This window comes from Macrobrachium rosenbergii, chromosome 2 (assembly GCF_040412425.1).
Source record: "Macrobrachium rosenbergii isolate ZJJX-2024 chromosome 2, ASM4041242v1, whole genome shotgun sequence".
NCBI classification, from domain to species: domain Eukaryota; kingdom Metazoa; phylum Arthropoda; class Malacostraca; order Decapoda; family Palaemonidae; genus Macrobrachium; species Macrobrachium rosenbergii.
Genome location: NC_089742.1, coordinates 88,217,245 through 88,240,783, shown reverse-complemented (window position 1 = coordinate 88,240,783; position 23,539 = coordinate 88,217,245). Strand labels below are relative to the sequence as shown.

Sequence of the window (23,539 nt, the reverse complement as noted above, 5' to 3'; positions counted from 1 at the left end):
AAACTGGGAAATAATTTCTGATAAATATATTTGAAAAGCGTCGTAACCTCGGAATGTTGTAAGCCAGACCCCTCGTAACCGGGGGACTGCCTGTATATACCCAATATAAGGAGCCCATAAAAACACCAAAATGTGGAAAATAAAGGCTATATTTCAGAGACCAAACTGTCTCTTTCCTCAGGCAAATAGTGAATAAGAAAAAGTTACCAAAAAGCAGTACTGTATTTATATCAGAAGGTCCATAGGTCAGCCGTTATGTCACTCCAGTTGACAATTTCTCTTTAATCTTCTTAATGGCTGGTTGGAGGAAGATTTGATTTATAATATCTGAATCCCACGCACCACTTGAAATATTCACGGTGTTTCTTTTCTTAATCAAATCTGATTCCACCATCTGGCTTTTGAACCGGTTTAAAAGCTGTAGTTCATCTGGGAATTATCTCACATGCTCTGATCAGAATATGAATAAATTATGTCATAGGCTTATTCAATTCACTGTTAGACCTTTCAATGTTATTTGTAGCCCATTATAAGTCAAAATCATACAATAATAATCTAAAACAATTTTTCCATGTGATAGAAACAATTTGGTATAGGCCTAGGCCAATGATGTCTCTTAATGATATGTGTTATTATAATGAAAGTAAACTTCACTGTCCAATTCATAAAAACTGAACCAACCCCTCAGTTCTAATTTAAATTCATTCACTAATATTGTAGGCGAATAGACGTCTTTTTTTAATAAGAAATATTTAGTCTATACTCTGTTACACCTTTTTACTTCTTTCCTATTATTAAATGAAAAATTGCTGCAAGAGTTAGCCTTCCACCCCCTCATCATATTAAGAAAAAAAGTAGCAAAACACTTCTATGCGGCTAACTTTAACTCTCATAACATATTTTTCATATTGGTTTTATTTATGTTTTTAACATATAATAAACTACAACTCATTATCTTTACAATGACATCAAATTCCTTAATGTAGAATTGTGTATAAAGTTACACGTATGGCATCTATAAAATTGGTCAGTTCGTAAAATAACATAATCATGAATCAAACAAAATCTTTCCCTTTTCGGACAAACGTTAGGTTTATTGTTTTGAATAAATACGTACTGATAAAAGACAGAAATGCATATACTGTATATCATTCTAATATACTGTATAACCATAAACAATAACTTTATTTTCCTCAATGATGGGAATACTATTCCTTACTGTGTATGATTACATCAGCAAAGGGTATGAATTGACTGTTGTGCAAGCTGTGAGCACTTCAAGCTTCTTGAAGTGCAGTAGTTGCCATTTCTTAATTTAATACCTATTTGCATCTAATACATATACATACCTTCCAAGTGCCTTTCTGGAAAGATTTCCAAATGTAATGATCTACATTCCTGTAAAGTTTTAGCCTAGAATTTCCAGGTAATAAGTACCAAGGTAATAAGAGACTTATATTCCATATGCAGTGGAGTTTTTTGCCAATTCGCAAGATAATTAATTCCAACTGTCATGCATGGACTCGGCTTCGCTTACTACGAAAAGAAATTATCGATTTAGGTTTTCAAGTGTAGATTTTATTGAGGTAATAACCAATTAATAAACAATTATAACTATTATCATAAATTGTTATCAAAATTCACGTAAATTCTGATAAAAAATTGATGCTTTAGGTGATTTATTGTTGTAGGTTAATCATACTTCTGGCAGTGCCAGAAAAAAAAGATGAAGTGTCAGGTGAAAATTGAGGTTAAACCCAGAAAACTGAAGTATAAGGTGACGTAAAAACGAAAATTTCATTTGTTTTGTCTGTGTTTCTATGTCTGTCATAGGGTAGGGGTTTGATTTGAGTTAAAAAGGTTTTTAACTCAAATCAAACATAGGGGCCATGTGCAAAATTTTGTCCGGGTCTGTCAAGCAGTTTGGATTTCTATAGAAGCCAAACTAATATATACATATACAGTATATACGAGTATATATATACCTCATCAAAAGGCTTCAAGTTATTAAGCCCCGTAGTTTATGTAAATTAAACAAATAACTGAAATGTAATGAAAATATTTGTAAATGTCAATGACTATGAAGAAGTAACCATAACACCTTATTGAAGAACAACTTTCAGAAATTTTCCTTGATATATGAAGATAAGGTACTTCTTCAGCAAATCAACAAGATAGGAAAGGGATGAGAAATAAAATCACCACGTACAAAGGAGAATAGTGTTTTTCTGATCACAGAATTGCAGCTCCATGTAGCCATCCTCATATGGCAAATATAACCCTACTCAAACATACACTGCACCTATGTAAGAACATGATGCTTGCATGTATTACAGTACAACTAATCTGATCTTCTTTTATAGTGCCATGAGTAGTCAGTGCAACGTGTAATAAAGTAAAAAATTTAATTTTGACTTGTCATTTATTTTGAGGACTGAGAAAATTACAGAAAAAACTTTGTAAACAAGAATAAATTAATAACAAAAATACAGACGTTCCTCTACTTATGAACACGTTACGTTCCGAGCATCTGTTCGTATCTTGTTTTGTTCAAAAGTTCAACTTGATATACACTGAGTCAATACGTACAGTATTATTTATGTTTTTCATACTAAAACACAATGCTATTACTGTACTATGTTTTATAGAGTATGTATTTTATTAATACGAATGATATATACAATCTAAATATACATTAAGCAAATTATGATAATTAATAATACAAGACCATACTAAGCAAATTATGATAATAATACAGTGAAGTACAGTTTTTCTTACTTTTGAACAAACTTTAATTTACGATCACAGTTACTCGTATCTCTAAAAATTCATAACTTGAAAGTTTGTAAGTAGAGGAGGTTCTGTAATACTTATTTTCATCATATTTAATACTGTATGCATGATTTCAAATTAAAAATGATTGAATAAGCACCACTAAATAGTTCACTTTTCCAAATTTTGTATACAGTATATTCATTATGCCTATACCAAATGCTTGTTTAACTCTCAACTACCCATTTCATCTTTCCCCTGATAAGGTACATTACTTAAAAAAAATAAAATAAAATAAAATAAAAAATAACATTAAAAAATTGATCTAAGAGTAAGCCTTTGAAAGTTTAATTTTTGGGTGGTGGTGGAGGAGGCACACCACTTGATGGGGGTGGAGGAGGAACTGGATTGAATGGTGGTGGGGGAGGAGGAAGACTTCCTGGGGGGGGAGGAGGTCCTCTCATTCCTGGAGGGGTAGGTCCCATGCCTGGTGGAGCAGGTGGTGGTCTCAGCTGACCATGAGGCCCATGATGCCCAGGAGGGCCAGGTGGTGGTGGTGGCATCATGGGTCGCATTGGTGGCCTCATTGGGGGTGGTGGCATACCAGGGGGTCCTGGAGGAGGTGGCATACCTGGTGGGGGACCAGGTGGCATCATAGGAGGGCGAGGTGGTAATCCAGGTGGTGGAGGCATACCTGGAGGTCCAGGAGGGCCCGCCTGACCAGGTGGACCAGGAGGTCCTGGAGGGCCTGGAGGACCTGGAATAGGTGGTGGTGCTGGGGGTACCATTTTGGCTTTTGGGTCAATCTTAAAGGCAAATTGTAAGAAAAACTGCTTTGTTTCTTTGTTCCATGTTGTCCATGACTTGTCAACTTCACGACTTGGAACTTTAAATGCAATTGTCTCATATGGTTCAGCAGCAAATAAAAGGTATTGCCATTTTCTATCTGGAGGCTCAACTTTTTGCTCATAAGCTGACATGAAGCGATGACGAGGTGCAACATTGTCAGCGATTTCTGGGTAATCAATTTGGAATAATAAGCTTTGTTGTCCACTTTCCGGGTCTCTCTGCTTAGTGACACGATAACCAGGACGGCCAATCTTTACAAACTTCTTCATTTCTACACGTGGTTTCTCTGGTGCAGGTTGCGCAGGAGCTTCTTTGGCTTCTTTTGCAGCTCGTCTTGCAAGATTAGTTTGATGTTTTTTGCCCTGAGTATGAGCCAAGTAACTGCCCTCATTATTATGCAATGTTAAACACAGTTTACATTCGTAAGAACCTAAATGATTCTTCATAAAATAAGGATCTTTATTCAGATCTATTGTCTCTAAAGCCAACTGCCGAAGACGTTCTCGGCGATCTCTGTTGCTTTCAGACCATGATGCCTGTCCTCCTCCTCCAGTTTTCCCCCCAGCTCGATGCTGAAAGTCCATCTTCAATGAACTTGAGAATTACCAGTTACCTGTAAAAGTCAGAAAAACAAAATCAATGAAAAATTCATACCACACCATGAATACATCAAACTCTACAATACCCACTGCAATAGCCAGTAGGACTTTTATTTCATTAAAAATACAATCTGAGCCCAAGGATGAAATACAACATAGGCTTTAGATGACAGTGACTCCATGAACCTAAAAATAATTGAATTCATGACTATTCAAATCATAAATATTTCCTTTCTATAAAATTTTTACTGATGTTATAAGATATCAAATGCTTTTTGGTAAACAGGTGCTAAAAATGTTTACAGCAACAGAGACTACAATTCCAGGAGAGTAATAAAAAACTGGACAGACGAAAAGTGAATCAGACAGGACTTGGCAGTATTGGGTTCTAAAGAAACTTGGGCAGACTGTAACAAAGTTCTTTAGTCTAACAGCTACAAAAAAGTCTAAGTACAAAAGAAAACCCATAGTTCACTTCAATAAAATGGCATTCCTTCACAAACTGCCTAATTTTTGTGGAAATTTATATATGCTATGGTATGGGATTTTTAATCCTTGATAAATAAAGGTTGTATGAAATCAAACAAGCATTATACTCTTCCAACTACAACAGTAAACCTTGTACACTATGTTTTAGTAAAATAATGCCTATTTTTAGCTTGTATCACTGTATTAGAATCAAAATACAACTAGAAATTCTATTTACTAAAATCCATGCACACCAGCCTAAAGGTCAATTAAACTTAATTATATCATAAAGCCCAATTTCTGAGGAGCAAGTTGAATGAAAAAGAGATTATGTGCCAAACCACAAAATACTGATAACCTATTTATTGTCAGAAAAATCTGGTGTGTAGTTGCCATGAAGTTCTGGTTTCAAATTTTCTGTAAGCTCTACAAAGGTTACATATTTGCTGTTTACAACATTCCAAATGTCAAAGATTCTATATATGACTGTCTTCTGGAAAGGATTAGTATGGCTCAGTCACAGGATTCAAAAGCTCCATGAGGAGATGGTAATGCAACATGGCCAGTATGCTCTTGAGTTCTGTGTATCCTCCGATTTTGCCCAGCTAACTGAGGAACCCACACACATTTCTCGTAATAGATTAGACCTCATATTCACAGATGCTCCAGCTATTGTCAAATCCAAGGTCTGTGATTATATAGGCACTTCTGATCATTGTGCCATTGAGATGGACTTCCACCACTGGAAAAACGGCCTGGCTGAAATCCAGAGCCAATTGGAATCGCATTACAGTATTGAAGCTTGTCAGACACTTAACATTTCAGATGTTATATTTGATCCTGATCCCAAGAAGAAATTTTTGCTCTAGGGATGTCAAGAAAATTTTCATGTCAACGTAGTATCTTTGTGGATGAGCGAAAGCTTAGTAATACAGTTAACCCCTGGTATTCATGGGGGATGTGTACCACAATGCCCCCCATAGCTAAAATCCATGAATACTTAAAACCCCTCTATAACCATCTAGAACCTTCCTATATCAAAAAAACTAATATACCCGAGTATTTTAATAGTTTTATTACAAAATGCGCATTTAGTCATGACAATACGAAAATATGACATTTTTATGATAAAATTAAGTTTTATATATACTTAGCTAAGAGTTTCTACTCAAACAGCTGTTAGAATTTTGAATTTTGGGGTAGCGATTCTTTTGTTTTGTGTAGGTGACTATGCCCCGCCCAATTTCAAGGTATGAAAGAGGAACATCACCAACACAACAATTTGTTTGTGCAAAAAAAAAAAGTCCATGTGCGGGGAGGAGGGTAGGCTCCATCCGTAATTACTGGGTAAGTACATATGAAACTTAATTTTATCATAAAAATGTCATTTTTATATAAGTAACTTACCCAGTAATTACTTAGCTGATTCCACATTGAAAGGTGGTGGGGAATCATAGACAAAGGCTTAAGTTATAATTGATGAGATAATTGTTGTTCCTTACTGAGTGAGAGAGCTGCTGCAGGTTGCCTCTAGTGGTGCTCATCTCAACCTGTAGCGACATGGTGGCATGGCCATACGTGCCTCTACTTAAGTGGGACACTTCACAGCGAAGGAGTACTCCCAAGGCTGACAAAGTATAAGACCAAGCTTTGCGACAAAGGTGTACACCGTAGGCCAACCAACAAAGCATACTTAATTGTCCCTGTCCTGGGCACAGTACCACAAAAATAATATACCAGACAACAAAGTCACCTACACCATAATTAAACATAATGGTTGAACAATAAAAAACAAGACCACTACCCGACACTAAAAATTGCTGGGCACTCCAGGTACGTCGTACCCCCCTCAGGCTCACTAAGAACTCGACACCATTTTCAAGGCGAAGAGAAAATGAAAGGAAGGGACACTTCCTAAACTTCCTCACCCATCACCACGCCAGGTACGTACACAAACTGTCTCGGTGTCCCGCAAACAGTGCATCGCAAATACCAACTTGCACTTCCAATGAGTTGCCTCCAGGATCGCAGAGAGAGAAAGACTGTGTTTGAATGCTGCCAAAGTAGCAACTGCTCTTACCTCTTGAGCTTTAACTTTCAATAGTGATAAGTCAGTCTCCGCTAATTGAGAGTGTGCCTCAACGATGAGATCCCTCATGAAAAACGAAATGGCGTTCTTCAATAGGGGTCTAGAGGGGTTTTTTACCGAACACCTGAGATTACTAAACTGGCCTCTAATTTTCTCAGTCCGATGTAAATAATATCTGAGGGCACGTACTGGGCACAGCTCTTTCTCTTCCTCTTCCATGCCTAGAATATCTGATAAGCTTGAAATCGAAAAGGAACAGGGCCAGGGATGTGATGGGTTTTCATATTTCGCTAGAAATCCTAGCAAAAAGGAGCAGACTGCATTCCCATGCGAAAAACCGATCCTTTTGTCTTCTGCTTGAAGTTCACTTACTCTCTTAGTTGTTGCTAAGGCAACCAGAAAGAGAGTTTTCCAAGTCAGATCTCTTAGAGAGGAAGAACGCATAGATTCAAAGCGAGGGTCGGAAAGCCACTTAAGAACGACATCAAGATTCCAAGAGAAGGACTCCTCTTTCTTGGACTTGGATATATTGAAAGACTCAATTAGTTTGGACAAGACTTGGTTGTTCATGATGTCTAGGCCCCTATATTGAAAAAAAGAGCTGAGCATCGCTCTGTAACCCTTTATTGTCAAGACAGAAAACCCTTTACACGATTTCAAATAGAGAAGGAAGTCTGCTATCTGAGCGATAGATGTTCTATAGGAAGAGACTTTGTTTCTTCTACACCAACTCCTAAAGCGTGCCCACTTAGCTTGGTAGACATCATTGGAGGAGATGCGTCTACTTTTGGCGATAGCCACTGATGCCAATTAGAAAATCCCTTCACTCTGACGAGTCTGTAGACCGTCAAAATCATGTTAGGGCCAGAGAGGATAGGTTTTGATGAAACTTCCTGACGTGGGGTTGTCTGAGAAGACTTGGAATCTCGGGAAGAAGTCTCGGAAAGTCTACGAGAAGATCAATCAGGTCCGGAAACCACTCCTTCTGCGGCCAGTAGGGAGTCACAAGAGTCATCCTTACATTGTGTGAACAAAACTTCCTTATTACTTCTCAAATCATCCCAAACAGAGTAAAGGCGTAAAGATCTAGGTTGGACCAGTCCAGAATCACTGCATCCGTCACCCAAGCTAGAGGATCCGGAAAAGGGGAACAGAACACAGGAAGGCAGTAATTCCTGCAAGTTGCAAACAGGTGTATGTTTGGTTGACCCCATAATTTCCAAAGGCTGGCACAAACGTGAAGATCAGGTGTCCACTCCGTGGGCAGAATTTGCTTGTGACAGCTCAACTCGTCTGCCAGGACATCTGCCCAGCAATGCAGGTCTCTCACTACCTCACAGAGTGAAAATGAGTGGGTTCCCCCTTGATGTTTGATGTATGCTAGGGCTGTGGTATTGTCCGCATATACCGCTATACAGGCAGTCCCTGGTTATCAGCGGGATTCTGTTCCCGACAGCGTGAAGATAACCGAAAATCGCCGACAACTGAAAATCAGCGATAATAGCGCTGATCCTCGGTTATTGGCACTGGTATCCAGTTATTGGCGCCAATAACCGGGGATCAGCGCTGATAACAGGGAATCGGTGCTGAAAATCCAATTATTGTCGTTGCTAGACAAGCGCCATAAAACTGGATCGCCAATAACCAAGGTCGCCGGTAACCGGGGACTGCCTGTAGTCTTTTTGTGTACCTGCATCACGAATTGTTGCAGACCTAGACGTATCGCCTTCATTTCTCTCACATTGATATGAAGCCCTTTCTCCTCCGAAGACCACCTACCTGAGACTTCCAGGTTCCTGAGGAGCGTTCCCCAACCTAGGTCTGACACGTTGGAAAAGAAGTCTAGGTCGGGGCTCACCGGAACAAGACTTCCCTTCCGAAAATCTGTCTGCGGACCTCCACCACCGCAGATCCTCCTTTATTTCTGGGGTTATCAGTCCTGATGCACCTTCCGATCCCAGCAAGCTCTTAAATAGAACTGGAGAGGTCTCATATGAAGTCTCCCCAGTTTTACAAATTGCTCCAGAGAAGCCATCGTCCCCAAGAAACTCATCCACTGGGTGGTGGAGCAAGAATGAAGCGAGAGGAAGAGGTCTACCTTCCTCAGACAGCCTTCTACCCTCTTGAGTGACGGGAAGCCCAAAAACTCAGAGAGTCTATCAGAACTCCAAAATAAAGAATCTTCTGAGTGGAAATCATTTGTGATTTCTCGAAGTTCATTATTAGTCCTAATTCCTGGGTTAACAGAAGAGTCTTCTGTAAGTCCTCCATGCAGCATTTCTTTGTGGGCGAACAAATTAGCCAATCATCCAGATCCAGATATAGCTCAATACTCTCTCCCGCTAAATATAGCCAACCTGCCAAAGGAGCCAATGCTCAAGTGAAAACTTGTGGGGCCGTCGAGAACCGAAACAGTGCTCGAAATTGATAGATCTGGTCCTCGAAAATGAATCAGAGGTATTTCCTTGAGTCCGGGTGAAACAGAATATGGAAATAAGCGTCTTGCATGTCCAGGGAGATCATCCAATCTCCCTGACATATGGAAGCAAGAACTGAGTGGATGGTTTCCATGTTGAATTTTGTTTTTTCTACAAAGACGTTCAAAGCACTTACGTCGAGCACCGGTCTCCAACCCCCTGAAGCCTTGGGCACTACAAAAAGGCAATTGTAAAATCCTTTCGAGTCTGCCTTTTTAACTACTTCTGTTGCTTCTTGCTCAGAAGAGAGGACACTTCCTTCGACAGGGCTGAATACCTCTCTGATCTTATGGAGTAAGCCGTCAATACGATGGGAGGGTTGGTCAATGGTGGATTCTCCCTGAAGGGAATAGAGTATCCCTCGTTTAAAACTTTAACCACCCACTGATCTGCACCTTTTTCACTTCATCTCCCCCAGAAGAGGCGAAGCCTGGCCCCTACTGTAGCATGAAGGACTAAATTCTCACTTGCAAGAGGATAATTTGGAAGAAGATTTCTTGATCCCTCGGGGAGCAAATCTAACTGATCCTCGGGACCTGGAGCGCGATCTCTGATTTCCTCCAAGAAACAGCTTTGGTTGCTTGAGAGGAGATGAAGGTTCAAGTGACAAGGCAGACCAGTCCCTCTGGCGCTCCATCGATTGGGTCAACAAATTCTCATTTAGCTAAGCTAGAGAGAGATAGGAAGAGGAAAGCAGTTGCTAAAGCCAGTGGGAAATTAGCTAGTCAGGCTTTGACCCCTAGATCGGATAAAGCTGACATGTCTGTTAATTTTCCAACTGTTAACCCTTCCCCACCTGCATCAATTATTTTTCTTAAATCACCTACTCCTTCTGGCTCCATGCCTTCCGAACCCAGTTAGGGGCATCAGTGCGTGTCCTGATGGACAAATATGAAAACAGTGCTAAAGGTGAAGTGTCATTGGAGGAGGCAGCTGCTCGTCCTGCTGATTCTCCTAGGCGTTGGTCCCTGCCATACTCCCTGCTACCTGGAAGGAGGCATACCAGTAACCCAAGGGAGGTCAGTGGGGTCTGCCCACGGGCAGTCGTCCCCTCAGCCCAGCCAGTTGCATCCCAGGTTACGACTAGACACAGCTGCTGGAAAGGTGTCTCGGAAGTGCATCAGCTTTTTTCAAGATCTGAGGAGTCCTCGCCTCGTAAGAGCTGTCTTCGTCTCTTCCCTGATGAATCTTGCCCGCTTAAGAGACGTTTCTTGGGTAAAGATCAGTCCCCACATCTCCCTTGCAAGAGAATGAGGGGCCCCTCCTTCAGTCCTCAACCTTCGTGTAGCAAGTAGGACAGTCTGGAGTGTTTCTCCTCTCTTCAGCGCCAGGAGTGAGGCTCTAGCCCACTGCACCTTTCGGGTGAACAGCTCCAGATTTCACGTAAGCTCCCTGTACCCTCTGAACATCCCGTATCGGCAGAACGCTTTGATGAGCGCCACGAAGCAAACAAGCACCCTGTAGCAGCCAAGCACCCTGATGCAGTTAAGCGCCCTGAAGCAGCAAAGCGCCCTGATGCAGTCAGGCGCCCTGAGGTGGTTGGATGCTCTTTTTCATCGGAGCGCCCTAAAGCTTCCGATCTTCCCCCTAGCGCTTGAGCCCCCTCAAGACTCCAAGAGCCCTGCAGCTTCTGATAAGCCTTCTCCTGCGTTGGACCCAGCTCTTAAGCCTTTGCAACGTAAACTGGATAATATCTTTCATCTTTTACAGAAACCTGCAGCACAGACAGCTCCTGAATTAGACTCGATTATGTCTCTGATCTCTTCTGAAGACGAAGGAGGGGAGCAGGACTCGTCTTCTACCCCATATGCAACGCTCCTCAAGTTCCTTCTGCAGCAGTTCCTGGAATTTTTCACTCCGGCCTCTCCTTCCTCTCCAGCTTTGTCTTTCTTGATGACCAATCAACCCATGGATTAAATGAGACTTCCTAAGATGGTTCTCTCTTCTTCATCGAAGAAAGCTCTTGACCAAGTAAAGAACTGGCTTTCCGAGAAGAGGGATCAAGGAAAAGCCTGTTTTAGTGTTCCTCCCTCTCACCTCACACGTATGCGGTATTTGTCATAGGCAACGGAGAAATTTCTTCCCTGGGAGTGTCTGCCTCCTCCCAGGGGGACTTTTTTGTGCTCATTGACTCAGGGCGTAGGTCGGCTCTTGCTACGGCAAAGATGTTCTTTTCAGCATAGGAGATGAATCATTTGTTGAAAAGTGTGTTCAAGTCCTTCGAGAAGTTGAGTTTTCTCAACTGGTGTTTGGGAGCAGTTGCCGAGAAGCTTCAAGATCAGGCTTTTTTGTGTGATGAAGTCTCAGAACTGTTTAATTTTCTCTCCTGCGCAGATAAAGCCATTAGAGAAGGCTCACAGGTGGGTCTCGTTCACATCGAAGGGCGTTACGGCCCCACAGAAATCTGCTCTCCTTTTTCCCCTCTGGATAAGCAACATTTGTTTCCACAGGCCCACCGTAAGTGAGATTGCAGCAAGTCTACACCAGAAATCAACGCAAGATTTGTTGACCCAATCGACAAAGCACCAGAGGGACTGGTCTGCCTTCTCAGTTAAACCTTCATCTCCTCTCAAGCAACCAAAGCAGTTTCATGGAGGAAATCAGAGATCGCGCTCCAGGTCCCGAGGATCAGTTAGATTTGCTCCCCGAGCGATCAAGAAATCTTCTTCCAAATTATCCTCTTGCAAGTGAGAATTTAGTCCTTCATGCTACGGTAGGGGCCAGGCTTTGCCTCTTATGGGGGAGATGAAGGGAAAGAGGAGCAGATCAGTGGGTGGTTAAAGTTTTAAACGAGGGATACTCTATTCCCTTCAGGGAGAATCCACCATTGACCTACACTCCCATCGTATTGACGGCTTACTCCATAAGATCAGAGAGGTATTCAGCCCTGTCGAAGGAAATGTCCTCTCTTCTGAGCAAGAAGCAACAGAAGTAGTAAAAAAAGCAGACTCGAAAGGATTTTACAATTGCCTTTTTGTAGTGCCCAAGGCTTCAGGGGGTTGGAGACCGGTGCTCGACATAAGTGCTTTGAACGTCTTTGTAGAAAAAAATTTCAACATGGAAACCATCCACTCAGTTCTTGCTTCCATCTGTCAGGGAGATTGGATGATCTCCCTGGACATGCAAGACGCTTATTTCCATATTCCGATTCACCTAGATTCAAGGAAATACCTACGATTCGTTTCCGAGGACCAGATCTATCAATTTCGAGCACTTTGCTTCGGTCTCTCAATGGCCCCACAAGTTTTCACTTGAGCATTGGCTCCTTTGGCAGGTTGGCTACATTTAACGGGAGTGAGTATTGGCTCATTCGTTTGCCCACAAGGAAATGCTGCATGGAGGACTTACAGAAGACTCTTCTTTTAACCCAGGAATTAGGACTAATAATGAACTTCGAGAAATCACAAATGATTCCCATTCAGAAGATTCTTTATTTTGGAGTTCTGATAGACTCTCTGAGTTTTCAGGCTCCTCCGTCACTCAAGAGGGTAGAAGACTGTCTGAGGAAGGTAGACCTCTTGATCTTGCTTCATTCTTGCTCCACCACCCAGTAGTGGATGAGTCTCTTGGGGACGATGGCTTCTCTGGAGCAATTTGTAAAACTGGGGAGACTTCATATGAGACCTCTCCAGTTCTATTTAAGAGCGTGCTGGGATCAGAAGGTGCATCAGGACCAATAACCCCAGAAATAAGGGAGGATCTGCGGTGGTGGAGGTCCGCAGACAGATTTTCGGAAGGGAAGTCTCTCGTTCCGGTGAGCCCCAACCTAGATTTCTTTTCCAACGTGTCGGACCTAGGTTGGGCAGCGCTACCCAGGAACCTGTAAATCTTGGGTAGGTGGTCTTCGGAGGAGAAAGGGCTTCATATCAATGTGAGAGAATTGAAGGCCGTTTGAGTTAGTGGCAATTGATTGTGTAACTTTGCCAGTAGCTGCACGAGGAAACGTAGGATTGGTTGTTATGGTACTGAAGATCATAAGAGTAAGTTGTAAGTTGTGCGGCAGTGAAGAATAAAACTAGTGAGAACTTTGCAGGAGAGGTCAGTATGGTCTTGTTGCCTGCATGGGTGAGGAAGCTGGTAAGAATGTTGAGCGATAATGTGGCAGAGTTTGTTGGCAGACCGTTTGAGCAAATGTTGAGAGAGTTCGGGATATCAAGCATGTAGTAACAACTCCATACGTACCAAGTGCGAATGGGTTGGCGGAACGAGCCATAAGGACTCTGAGTGAGATGTTACAAATGTTGGCTGATAGAGAGAATGAATGGGATTTGTTGTTGGGAAGAGTGGTAGCAATGTACACTCGGCAAGAAAAGTGAGGATACAGTTTTTTTAATCTTTGGACATATATTGCTAAATAATGAGGCCTCTGGCAACTTTAGAAAGGGGAGGAGCTTCAGTCTTATTGTGTTTGTTTTTTGCTTGACCTCCTATAACTTTCAATCATATTCTACGGTTCTGAAATCATTGATACTTAAATGCAGTAGTAAGCTTTACAGTATTCGTTCAAGTTGTATAATTTGCAGCGATAGTTCTGAGCAAAATAAACATTTTTCCACATAACCTACGAAGTAACCTTGCACATATGAATTTATGACACTACAATGAACGGAATGCTTGCATAATGGAAAACGCGATCTTCCATAATGAAATCAAGAGTTAAATTTGAGCAATGTCCAACGAAAAACTTGGGGAACAATAAAGGAATGAATGCAATGTTATGGAGAGAGAGAGAGAGAGAGAGAGAGAGAGAGAGAGAGAGAGAGAGAGAGAGAGAGAGAGAGAGAGCCTTGCTGTTGTGTATGCCTAGGCCTTTATGTAGGGCTACTCATTTCATTATTTTTTTTTCTTTTAGAGATTGAGCGATACTATATTTGTATAGTATGTTTTACCAATGGAGAGAGAGAGAGAGAGAGAGAGAGAGAGAGAGAGAGAGAGAGAGAGAGAGAGAGAGAGAGAGAGAGAGAGAGAGAAGAGAGAGAGTTGCTGTTGTGTAAGCCTAGGCCTACATGTAGAGCTACTCATTTCATTATTTTTTCTTTTAGAGATTGAGCGATACTATATTTGTACAGTATGTTTTAGCAATGGAGAGAGAGAGAGAGAGAGAGAGAGAGAGAGAGAGAGAGAGAGAGAGAGAGATTTATGGCAGACGTTAAGAAACATCCAGTTACTTGTGTTTTCCTGCCGAAGTTAAACGCGGTACTCCGCACATCATAGAGAACGCTCTTGCGGATTTAAATAGATTGGGTCAACCTGCCCTAGCTGTCACAACATTTACTGCCATTAATTTCAGCTGACCTTTAACACCGTGAAATACAAATATGAATTGGTAAAAATTAAAGAAATTATCATTACCTCGTATGATGATGCAATAATAAGCCTGTTCATAACGGAAAACGAGTAAATATTGCCGTTCTGATAAAAAGTACTACACCGAGATAACCATACACTATCTTTTAGATCTCTATAAACGAAGTCATCTGAGAAATTCTGATTACTTCGGACATGCATGGTGTTTTTAAGTATCTGAACGTTTTTGTTTTGCAGATTTAACATATATGATATAATTTGCATTGTATTTTCATATTCTAGAGTAAATTTACCGAGATTATGTGTTTTCTGTAAGAAAAAAATTAAAATTCGATGAACGAAATCTAAAGAAAACTGTATCTTCACTTTTCTTGCCGAGTGTACATGGTTCAGTACAATAAAAGCACTGGCATGCCTCCAAGTGAGTATGAGAGGTATGTGAGAGCAAGGTTGGATTTGAATGAAGAAGAGCGGGATGTGTGGAGGAGACAAGCGAATGAAAGGTTTGAGAGTTTCAGAGTAGGTGATAAAGTGTTGAAGGTGGTGGTTGAGAAAGGAAGATTGACAGTGAGTAAGATATGGGAGAAACAGTTTGGTCAAATGGACTGAGTTATGTTTTAGAAGATAAGAATGAAGAAGGAAATGTGAAGGTACTAAGAGGACACTTTAATCAGTTGAAAAGATGGAGAGAACCACCGAAATACATAATGGTGCATCCCATTAGGAAGTTGTTAAGGGAAGAAAAGGAAAAGGAAAGTGAAGGAATAGGAGAAGATATAAATTGGGGAGGCACACAGCTAGTGTTGGTGGAACATAAGAGAAGGTCTAAAAGGAGGAGTAGAAAGACTAAGGGCGTGTTAACTAGATTGTTTGGAGAGAGTACATGTGATGGGCTGGTTGATTTTGAGGGGTTTCAGCTGGTTGATTTTGAGGGGTTTCAGAAGTCAGTTAGCGTGAGAAGTGAAAATACCCATGCAGTGTTGTTTGGTGGTACAGTAGTGAGAATGAGGGTGTAATTGATTTTGAGGGATTTGAACAGAATGTGGAAGGAGTGAATTTGGAGAGTACAAGGAATGTGGACAAGGATACGCAGTATTTGGGTGGGCTGGAAACAACACTGAGCCACGAGAAAGATGATACATACAGTGTGTGAGTTTCCTTTCAGCGAAAGTGTTGAAAGAGTAAGTGTGGGAGTGAGTGTGAGTGAGAAAGAGTTAGCACCACTAGGGAGTGTGAGTGAGGGAGTTTTGGATAACTTGATTCAGAGCCTAGCAGATTAAGTGATAGAAGCCATGTCAGGTGTTAGTGAGGTTGAAACAGACGTAAGTCTCCAGAGTTTGAATGAAGTTGGTGTAAGTAGTTCAAAACCAAGACTGGGCGAGTCCAGTGCAGTTGGGGTGGAAGTGAGTGAACAAGAGGTGGTGAATGAGAGGCCATGGACCCGCAGTCAATGTCCAGTTCTGGAGCATGAATGAATAGTGAGAAGGATTTTGAAAAAAAAAATTTTTTTAGTAAGGGGGAATGTGGTGGTAGTGTGAAAAAATGGGTTTGTGTGATATTTTAATGATAAATTAGTTTGTTCACACTTACCTGGCAGATATATATATAGTTGTATTTCTCCGAAATCCGACAGAATTTCAAAACTCGCGGCACACGCAGTGTGGCCAGGTGGTTAGTACTCATTCCCGCCGATGGGAGGCGGGAATCGGGAACCATTCCCATTTTCTATTCAGATTTTCTAGTGCCACTGTCTCAAGAGGGGAGGTGGGAGGGCACTAAAAGTATATATATCTGCCAGGTAAGTATGAACAAACTTTATTTTATCATTAAAATATCATTTTGTTCATGACACTTACCTGCCAGATATATATATAGCTGAATCCCACCATTGGAGGTGGGAAGAGACAGAATAGGATTTAGGAAACAAACAAATGTAGGCGATTGACGCCTTGGTTCCTTACCTGTTAGCATAGCTGACTTCGAGGTTACTGTCACCCAAGCCTGCTTCTGCTTTACTAGAGTCTCCAGCAAGGTAGGGACCTATAAAGCTGGTGAGTTCTAGATGACCTGTCCAAGGGGGCGTGACAACAATAGGACTAGATCATACGACCATACTGAGAGGGAAAAGGAGCAACGACCAACCACCTGACTGAGCCTATCTAAGCCATCGAACCTAACATAGGCTAAAAATTGGGACGTCCACCTCAATGGCCACCCAACAACCAAAAATACAACAACAAGATTAAAAGAAACTACCTAACCCCTAAAGGATAGGATGAGTATTGCCCTCTTCCCCCAACATTGTGTCTGCGGAAACGTATGGTCCCAGCGAAGAGCAGTCTTCAAATGTTGTCTTCACATCCCACAAATAATGCGAAGCGAACACTGAATTACTTCGCCAGAAGGTGGCACCCAGAAGATCGTTAAGGGGCATATTCTTCTGGAAAGCTACCGAAGTCGCAATGGCTCTTACTTCATGAGCCTTGACTTTTAGAAGTCTCATGTCACCTTCTAGGCAGGTAGAATGAGCCTCTCTAATAGTGCTTCTTAAAAAGAATGCTAAGGCATTCTTAGACATAGGTAAATCAGGCCTCTTCACCGAACACCACAGACTGTCCGATGGACCTCTAGTCTCCTTGGTCCTGGCTAAGTAGAACTTGAGAGCCCTGACAGGACACAGGACTCTTTCTGACTCTTGCCCAAAAATCTCCGTCAAACCTTTGATTTCAAAAGACTTGGGCCAAGGGTTTGAAGGATTTTCGTTCTTGGCTAAGAACAAAGGATTTAGGGAGCATACAGCATTAGGACCCCTAAAGCCAATATGTTTGCTAATGGCTTGCACTTCACTAATCCTCTTAGCCGTCGCCAGAGCAGTTAGGAAGACAGCCTTCCTAGTCACGTTCTTGAGGGAAGCCGAGGATAGAGGTTCGAACGCACTTGACATAAGGAACTTCAGGACAACATCCAGATTCCAAGAAGGCGTCCTGAGTTGAGGATTTTGACAGTCTCGAAGGATCTCAAGAGATCGTGAAGATCCTTGTTGTCGGCCAAGTCTAGGCCTCTGTGTCTAAAGACTGCCGACAACATACTCCTATAGCCCTTAATAGTTGAGACTGCCAGTTTATTCTTTTGCCTGAGATGAAACAGGAAGTCTGCTATTTGTGGTATAGAAGTCGTGGTCGAGGAAATTCCGTTGCTCCTGCACCATTTCCTAAAAATAGCCCACTTGGATTGATAGACCACATTAGATGAAGGTCTCCTGGCACTGGCGATAGCCTTTGCCACTGCTTTCGAAAATCCTCTTGCTCTTGCCAACTTTGAGATAGTCTGAACGCAGTCAGACTCAGAGCGGGGAGGCTTTTGTGGAACCTTTCGAAATGAGGTTGCTTGAGAAGGTCCACCCTCAGGGGAAGCGTTCTTGGAAAGTCCACCAGGAAAGTCATGGTCTCTGGGAACCAATCCGCTGCTGGCCAGAAAGGGGCTATTAAAGTCATCCTTGTTCCTTCCGACATTGCAAATTTCCTGATCACTTCTCCCAGAATTTTGAAGGGAGGAAAAGCGTAAAGATCTAGGCCTTTCCAGTTCCAGAGGAGGGCGTCTATAGCTATTGCTCCTGGGTCTAGGACAGGAGAGCAATAAAGAGGAGTCTCTTCGTCCTGGACGTAGCAAAGAGGTCCACTAGAGGACGACCCCATAACCTCCACAGTTCTAAGCACACCTCCTCGTGAAGAGTCCACTCGGTCGGTAGAAGCTGATGTTGCCGACTGAGAAGGTCCGCACGGATATTCTCCACGCCTGCAATGAACCTGGTGAGAATCGTGACCCCCGTGCATGTGTCCAAAGCAGGATCTCCCTCGCTAGGGTGAACAGGGAACGGGATCGAGTACCCCTGTTTTTTGAGGTAAGCTAGAGCTGTGGTGTTGTCCGAATTTACTTGAACAATTCGGCCTGAAACTCGGTCCTCGAAAAATTGAAGGGCCAGCAGGATAGCCCCAATTCTTTGAGATTTATGTGCCAGGACACCTGTTCCCCTCTCCAGGTGCCTGACACTTCTTCCCCCTCCTAGTGTTGCTCCCCATCCTTCCCTGGACGCGTCGGAAAATAACACTAGGTCGGGGCTCTGAAGGTGAGAGAAACCCCTTCTGCCAGTTTTAGGAAGGATCGAGCCACCACCACAGGTGATCCTTGACCAATGGAGAGATCTTCAATGTCTCTTCCAGATCCTCCTTGTCCCTCCAGTTCTCCGCCAGGAAAAACTGGAGGGGTCTGAGATGAAGTCTTCCCAGGGAAACAAACTTCTCCAGCGAGGAAATGGTCCCCAGCAAACTCATCCATTCCCTCACCGAGCATGTTTCCTTCCCTAGGAAAGACGAGACTTTTTCCAAGCAAAGCAGTTGACGTTCTCGGGATGGAAAAGCTCGAAAAGCCACTGAATCCATCTGAATCCCCAGATAGACGATGGACTGCGTCGGGATCAGATGGGACTTTTCTTGGTTCACTAGAAGTCCCAGGGACTTCGCCAAATTCAGCGTCAAAGTCAGGTCCTCCAGACACTTCACCCGAGAAGAGGCTCAGATGAGCCAATCGTCCAGGTAAAACGAAACACGAACACCCGCCAGGTGAAGCCACCTCGCAACATTTTTCATGATCACCATGAAGATCATGGGAGCTGTGCAAACCCAAGCAAAGAGCTCTGAACTGGAAGACTCGTCCCCCAGCACAAACCTCAGGTACTTTCTTGACTGAGGATGTATGGGAACATGAAAGAAGCGTCTTGCAAGTCCAGAGAGACCATCCAATCTCCTGGTCTTAAAGCCCGAGAACAGACTGGGGCGTTTCCATCTTGAATTTCTCTTTCAAAATGAAGCGGTTCAAGACGCTTACATCCAAGACCGGTCTCCATTCTCCCGACTGTTTCAGGACTAAGAATAGTCTGTTGTAGAACCCCGGAGAATCCAGTTTCAGAACTTGTTCCACGGCTTTCTTCTCTATCAACTGCTCCAGGAGGTCTAAAAGAATCTGTTGCTTCTCTCGATGGTAAGAAGGCGACAGATCCCTGGGTGACGTGTACAGGGTTGGCAACACGAGAAAGGGGATCTTGTAACCCTTCTCTAGAACCTTTAGGGACCAGGAGTCCGCCCCTTTCGTTCTCCAGGCTCCCGCAAAATGATATTTTATGATAAAATAAAGTTTTGTACATACTTACCCGGCAGATATATGCCTATAGTCTTTAGGGGGCGTTCCCGACAGAAATTCAAATTTCCTCGGGAGACAGGTAGGTCAGGTGATCTACCATACCAAACGCTGGGTGGCGGGAATGAACCATTCCGTTTTCATATCAGATTTTCTCTAACACTTGTCTCCTGAGGGGAGGCTGGGAGGGCCATTAATCCTATATCTGCCGGGTAAGTATGTACAAAACTTTATTTTATCACAAAAATATCATTTTTGTACATGCAACTTACCCGTCAGATATATACAGCTGACTGGCACCCTTGGAGGAGGGCAAGAGACAGCTAATAACTAAAAAAAAACGGGAAACAACATATGTTGTAGGAAAAACAAAAACCATGGTTCTTACCTGATTGGGCAGAAGACTTCATGGATACTGTCTATGAGTCTGCATGCCTCAAGAGCTTCAGCGAGATCAACCTAAGACTGACAGCCCCTCTGGATCATATCAATGGGGAAAAAACCCACTTATCTTAATGACAGAGCCTGTTATGGATCGTGTCAATGGGGATTAACCCACTTACAAGACAGAGCCCTCTACCTGAATCATATCAATCAAATGGCTATCCTCTTACATGACAGAGCTAGGTAATAAAAAACTACAAGGAGCTAACAACCAAAACCGACCACCTGACCAAGCCTAACCTTGTTAGTAATACGAGATGAAAGAGAGAGACCCTCAACACTCTCTTTCAGCCGACCATAAAAAACACAACAAAACATTAAAAGTAAAAACCAAAAACTAGACTAAAAGGGATTAGCTTCAGCTCCTTGACCCAGCACCGAATCCAGGGATAAAAAAAGCTCCTAGAAGAAGCACTTCTCATAAGTAACACTAACATCTCTCAAATAATGAGAAGCAAACACTGAGTTACATCTCCAGTACGTAGAGTCCACAATAGACTGGAGTGACCAAGACTTGTGGAAAGCCAGAGAAGTCCTGAGTAGCTATGGCTCTCACCTCATGAGCATTCACTCTTAGGAGCTGAAAATGTTCGTCTTTGCATGAAAGATGAGCCTCCTTGATAACATCCTTAATGAAGAAAGCCTGGGCGTTCTTGGAAATTGCTCTTGAAGGATCCTTGACAGAGCACCAAAGACTTTCAGTGTTACCTCCAAAAGGGAGCTGTTTCTTTCTCTCCAGATAATATCTAAGACTTCTTACTGGACAGAAAGTGTGTTCTAGCTCCTGTCCTGAAAGATCGGAGAGTCCCTTGACCTCAAAACTCCTAGGCCAAGGTTTTGAAGGGTTCTCTTCTTTGCAGAAGAAAGGCTGAAAGGCCCTGGAGCAGATCGCAGAGTCCTTCTTAAAGCATACAGAACCTTCCAAACCCTGTAATTCGCTCAATCTTTGGCAGAAGCAAGAGCGAAAAGAAACAACGATTTTCTGGTTAAATCCCTGAAAGAGGCAGATCGAGGAGGCTCAAACTTATCAGACATTAAGAATTTTAGAACCACATCCAAATTCCAGCTGGGAGGTCTAGGGGACTTGTTTTTAGAAGTTTCAAAAGACCTTATAAGGTCGTGAAGGTCTTTATTATCAGAGATGTTAAGACCTCTGTGTCTAAAAACTGAGGACAGCATGCTCCTATACCCTTTGATGGTGGAAACCGCCAGGTTACACTGCTCCCTTAGATAAAGAAGGAAATCAATATCTCCATTACAGAGGTACTGGAAGAGGACACTTTCTTAGTTCGACACCATCTCCTAAAGACTTCCCACTTCTGCACTGGTAGAGGCGCAAGGTAGAAGATCTTCTGGCTCTGGCGATAGCCTCGCAGCCTCCTTGGCAAAATCCTGAGAGCTCTAACCAGTCCTTCGACAGTCTGAAGGCAGTTAGGTTTAGATCGGGGAAGGTTCTTGTGATATCTGTCGAAGTGGGGCTGTTTGAGAAGGGAGCGACCTGGGAAAGTCTATCATCCATTCCAGTACCTCTGTGAACCAGTCCCGGATGGCCAAAAGGAGCGATCAGGGTGAGCTTGGTGCCCTTTGAAGAAACGAACTTTCTTATTACTTCCCTAGAATCTTGAACGGGGAAAAGCAAGATCGGTCTAGGGTCTGACCGTCCCAATCTAGGAGAAGGCCGTCTATTGCTACTGCTCTGGGGTCCGAGATTGGGGAGCAGTAGTTCTCAACCTCTTGTTCCAATGGGTGGTGAAGAGGTCGATATGAGGTCTCCCCACAGGAACCACAGCCTTTACAAAACCTCTTGATGAAGAGACCATTCCGTGGGAAGAACTTGGTCTTTCCTGCTGAGCAGATCCGCTCTCACATTCCTTTCTCCCTGAACAAATCTGGTGAGGAGAACGATGTTTCTCTCCCCCGCCCATAACAGAAGGCTCCTTGCTGCAATGTACAGGGAGAAGGAATGAGTCCCTCCTTGCTTCCTGATATAAGCCAGGGCTGTGGTGTTGTCGGAATTGACAAGAACTACTGATCCCTTGACCAGAAGTTCAATCGAAATGTTTAAGAGCTAGATGAATGGCTACTAGTTCCTTCATGTTGATGTGCCAGGACCTCTGATCCGTGTCCCAGGTGCCTGACACTTCTTCCGAGCCTAATGTCGCTCCCCAACCCGACTCCGGCGCGTCTGAGAACAACACTAGGCGAGGGTTCGGCGATTGCAGAGGAATTCCTAGACCCAGCTTCTGTGGGTCTAACCACCAACGGAGATGTTCCTTTACTTGACATGAGATCTGAAAGAGTCCGACAACTCTTGGGACTTCCGATCCCAAGACTCTTTCAGGAAGAACTGTAGAGGCCGATGAGGTGAAGCCTTCCTAGAGAAACGAACTGTTCCAGCGAGGAAATGGTCCCCAGCAGACTCATCCATTCCCTGCCATCTGTCTTTCTCTAGAAAGTCTGTCACCTTTTGAAGGCAGCGTTCCCTTCTTTCCAGGGAGGGAACGGGCTCAAAACCCGAGAATCCATCCGAATCCCCAGGTAGACAATTTCCTGCTGAGGAATCATCTGAGACTTCTGTTTCACAAGAAGTCCTAGAGACTGGACCAGGTTTAACGTATATATATAGGTCCTCCAGACAACGGTTCTTGAATTGGACCAAATTAGCCAGTTGTCGAGATATAAGGAAAACCTCACCCCTCCAAAATGCAACCAGTGAGCTACATTCCTGAGAATGGTCGTGAACACTTGGGGAGCTGTGGAAAGTCCGAAGCACAGAGCCCTGAACTGAAAAGTTCTGCCAGGTAGTGATCCATGAACCTTAGGAACTTCCTGGAGGAGGGATGGATGGGAACGTGGAAGTAAGCATCCTGAAGGTCCAGGACACCATCCAATCTCCTTGGACGAAGAGACGACAGAACTGAAGAACCACCCATAGAGAACTTCTTCTTTATGACGAAAAGAGTTCAGGAGCTCACGTCCCAAGACCGGTCTCCACCCTCCCCCGGAAACACAAGAAAAAGCCAGTTGTAAAATCCCGGGAGTGAAGATCTTGTAAAGGTTCTATGGCAGCCTTTTCTAGCATTTGTTCGACTGCTAGCAGAAGGGCTTGCCTCCCAGAGGATCCTTGTATCTCGCCGATAACTCCTCGGAGTTGTTGTCAAGGAGGTTTCAAAGAAGGGAATGAGGTACCCCTTCCTCAAGACAGAGAGGGACCATTCGTCCGCCCCTGTGCCCAGGCTTCTGGAACTTTAGAAGTCTGGCACCTACTGGAGTCTGGAGGACTTGACTTCTCACTTGGACTTCCTGGAAGGGAGTCCTGAAGAAGATCTTCTTTCAGGCCT

General features: G+C 43.2%; 1 protein-coding gene across 3 annotated transcripts in view; it reads right to left on the bottom strand.

Moving 5' to 3' along the window:
• Positions 1-2,206: 2,206 nt before the first annotated feature.
• Positions 2,207-23,539, bottom strand: part of Sf3a2 (splicing factor 3a subunit 2) — a 57,161-nt gene continuing 35,828 nt past the window's right edge. For all 3 annotated transcript variants that reach the window (XM_067121942.1, XM_067121952.1, XM_067121959.1), the window contains exon 2: positions 2,207-4,234. In XM_067121942.1, coding sequence (XP_066978043.1) covers positions 3,120-4,205 — 1,086 coding nt within the window. In that variant the 5' untranslated portion in view covers positions 4,206-4,234 and the 3' untranslated portion in view covers positions 2,207-3,119. The remainder of the gene's footprint in view (positions 4,235-23,539) is intronic.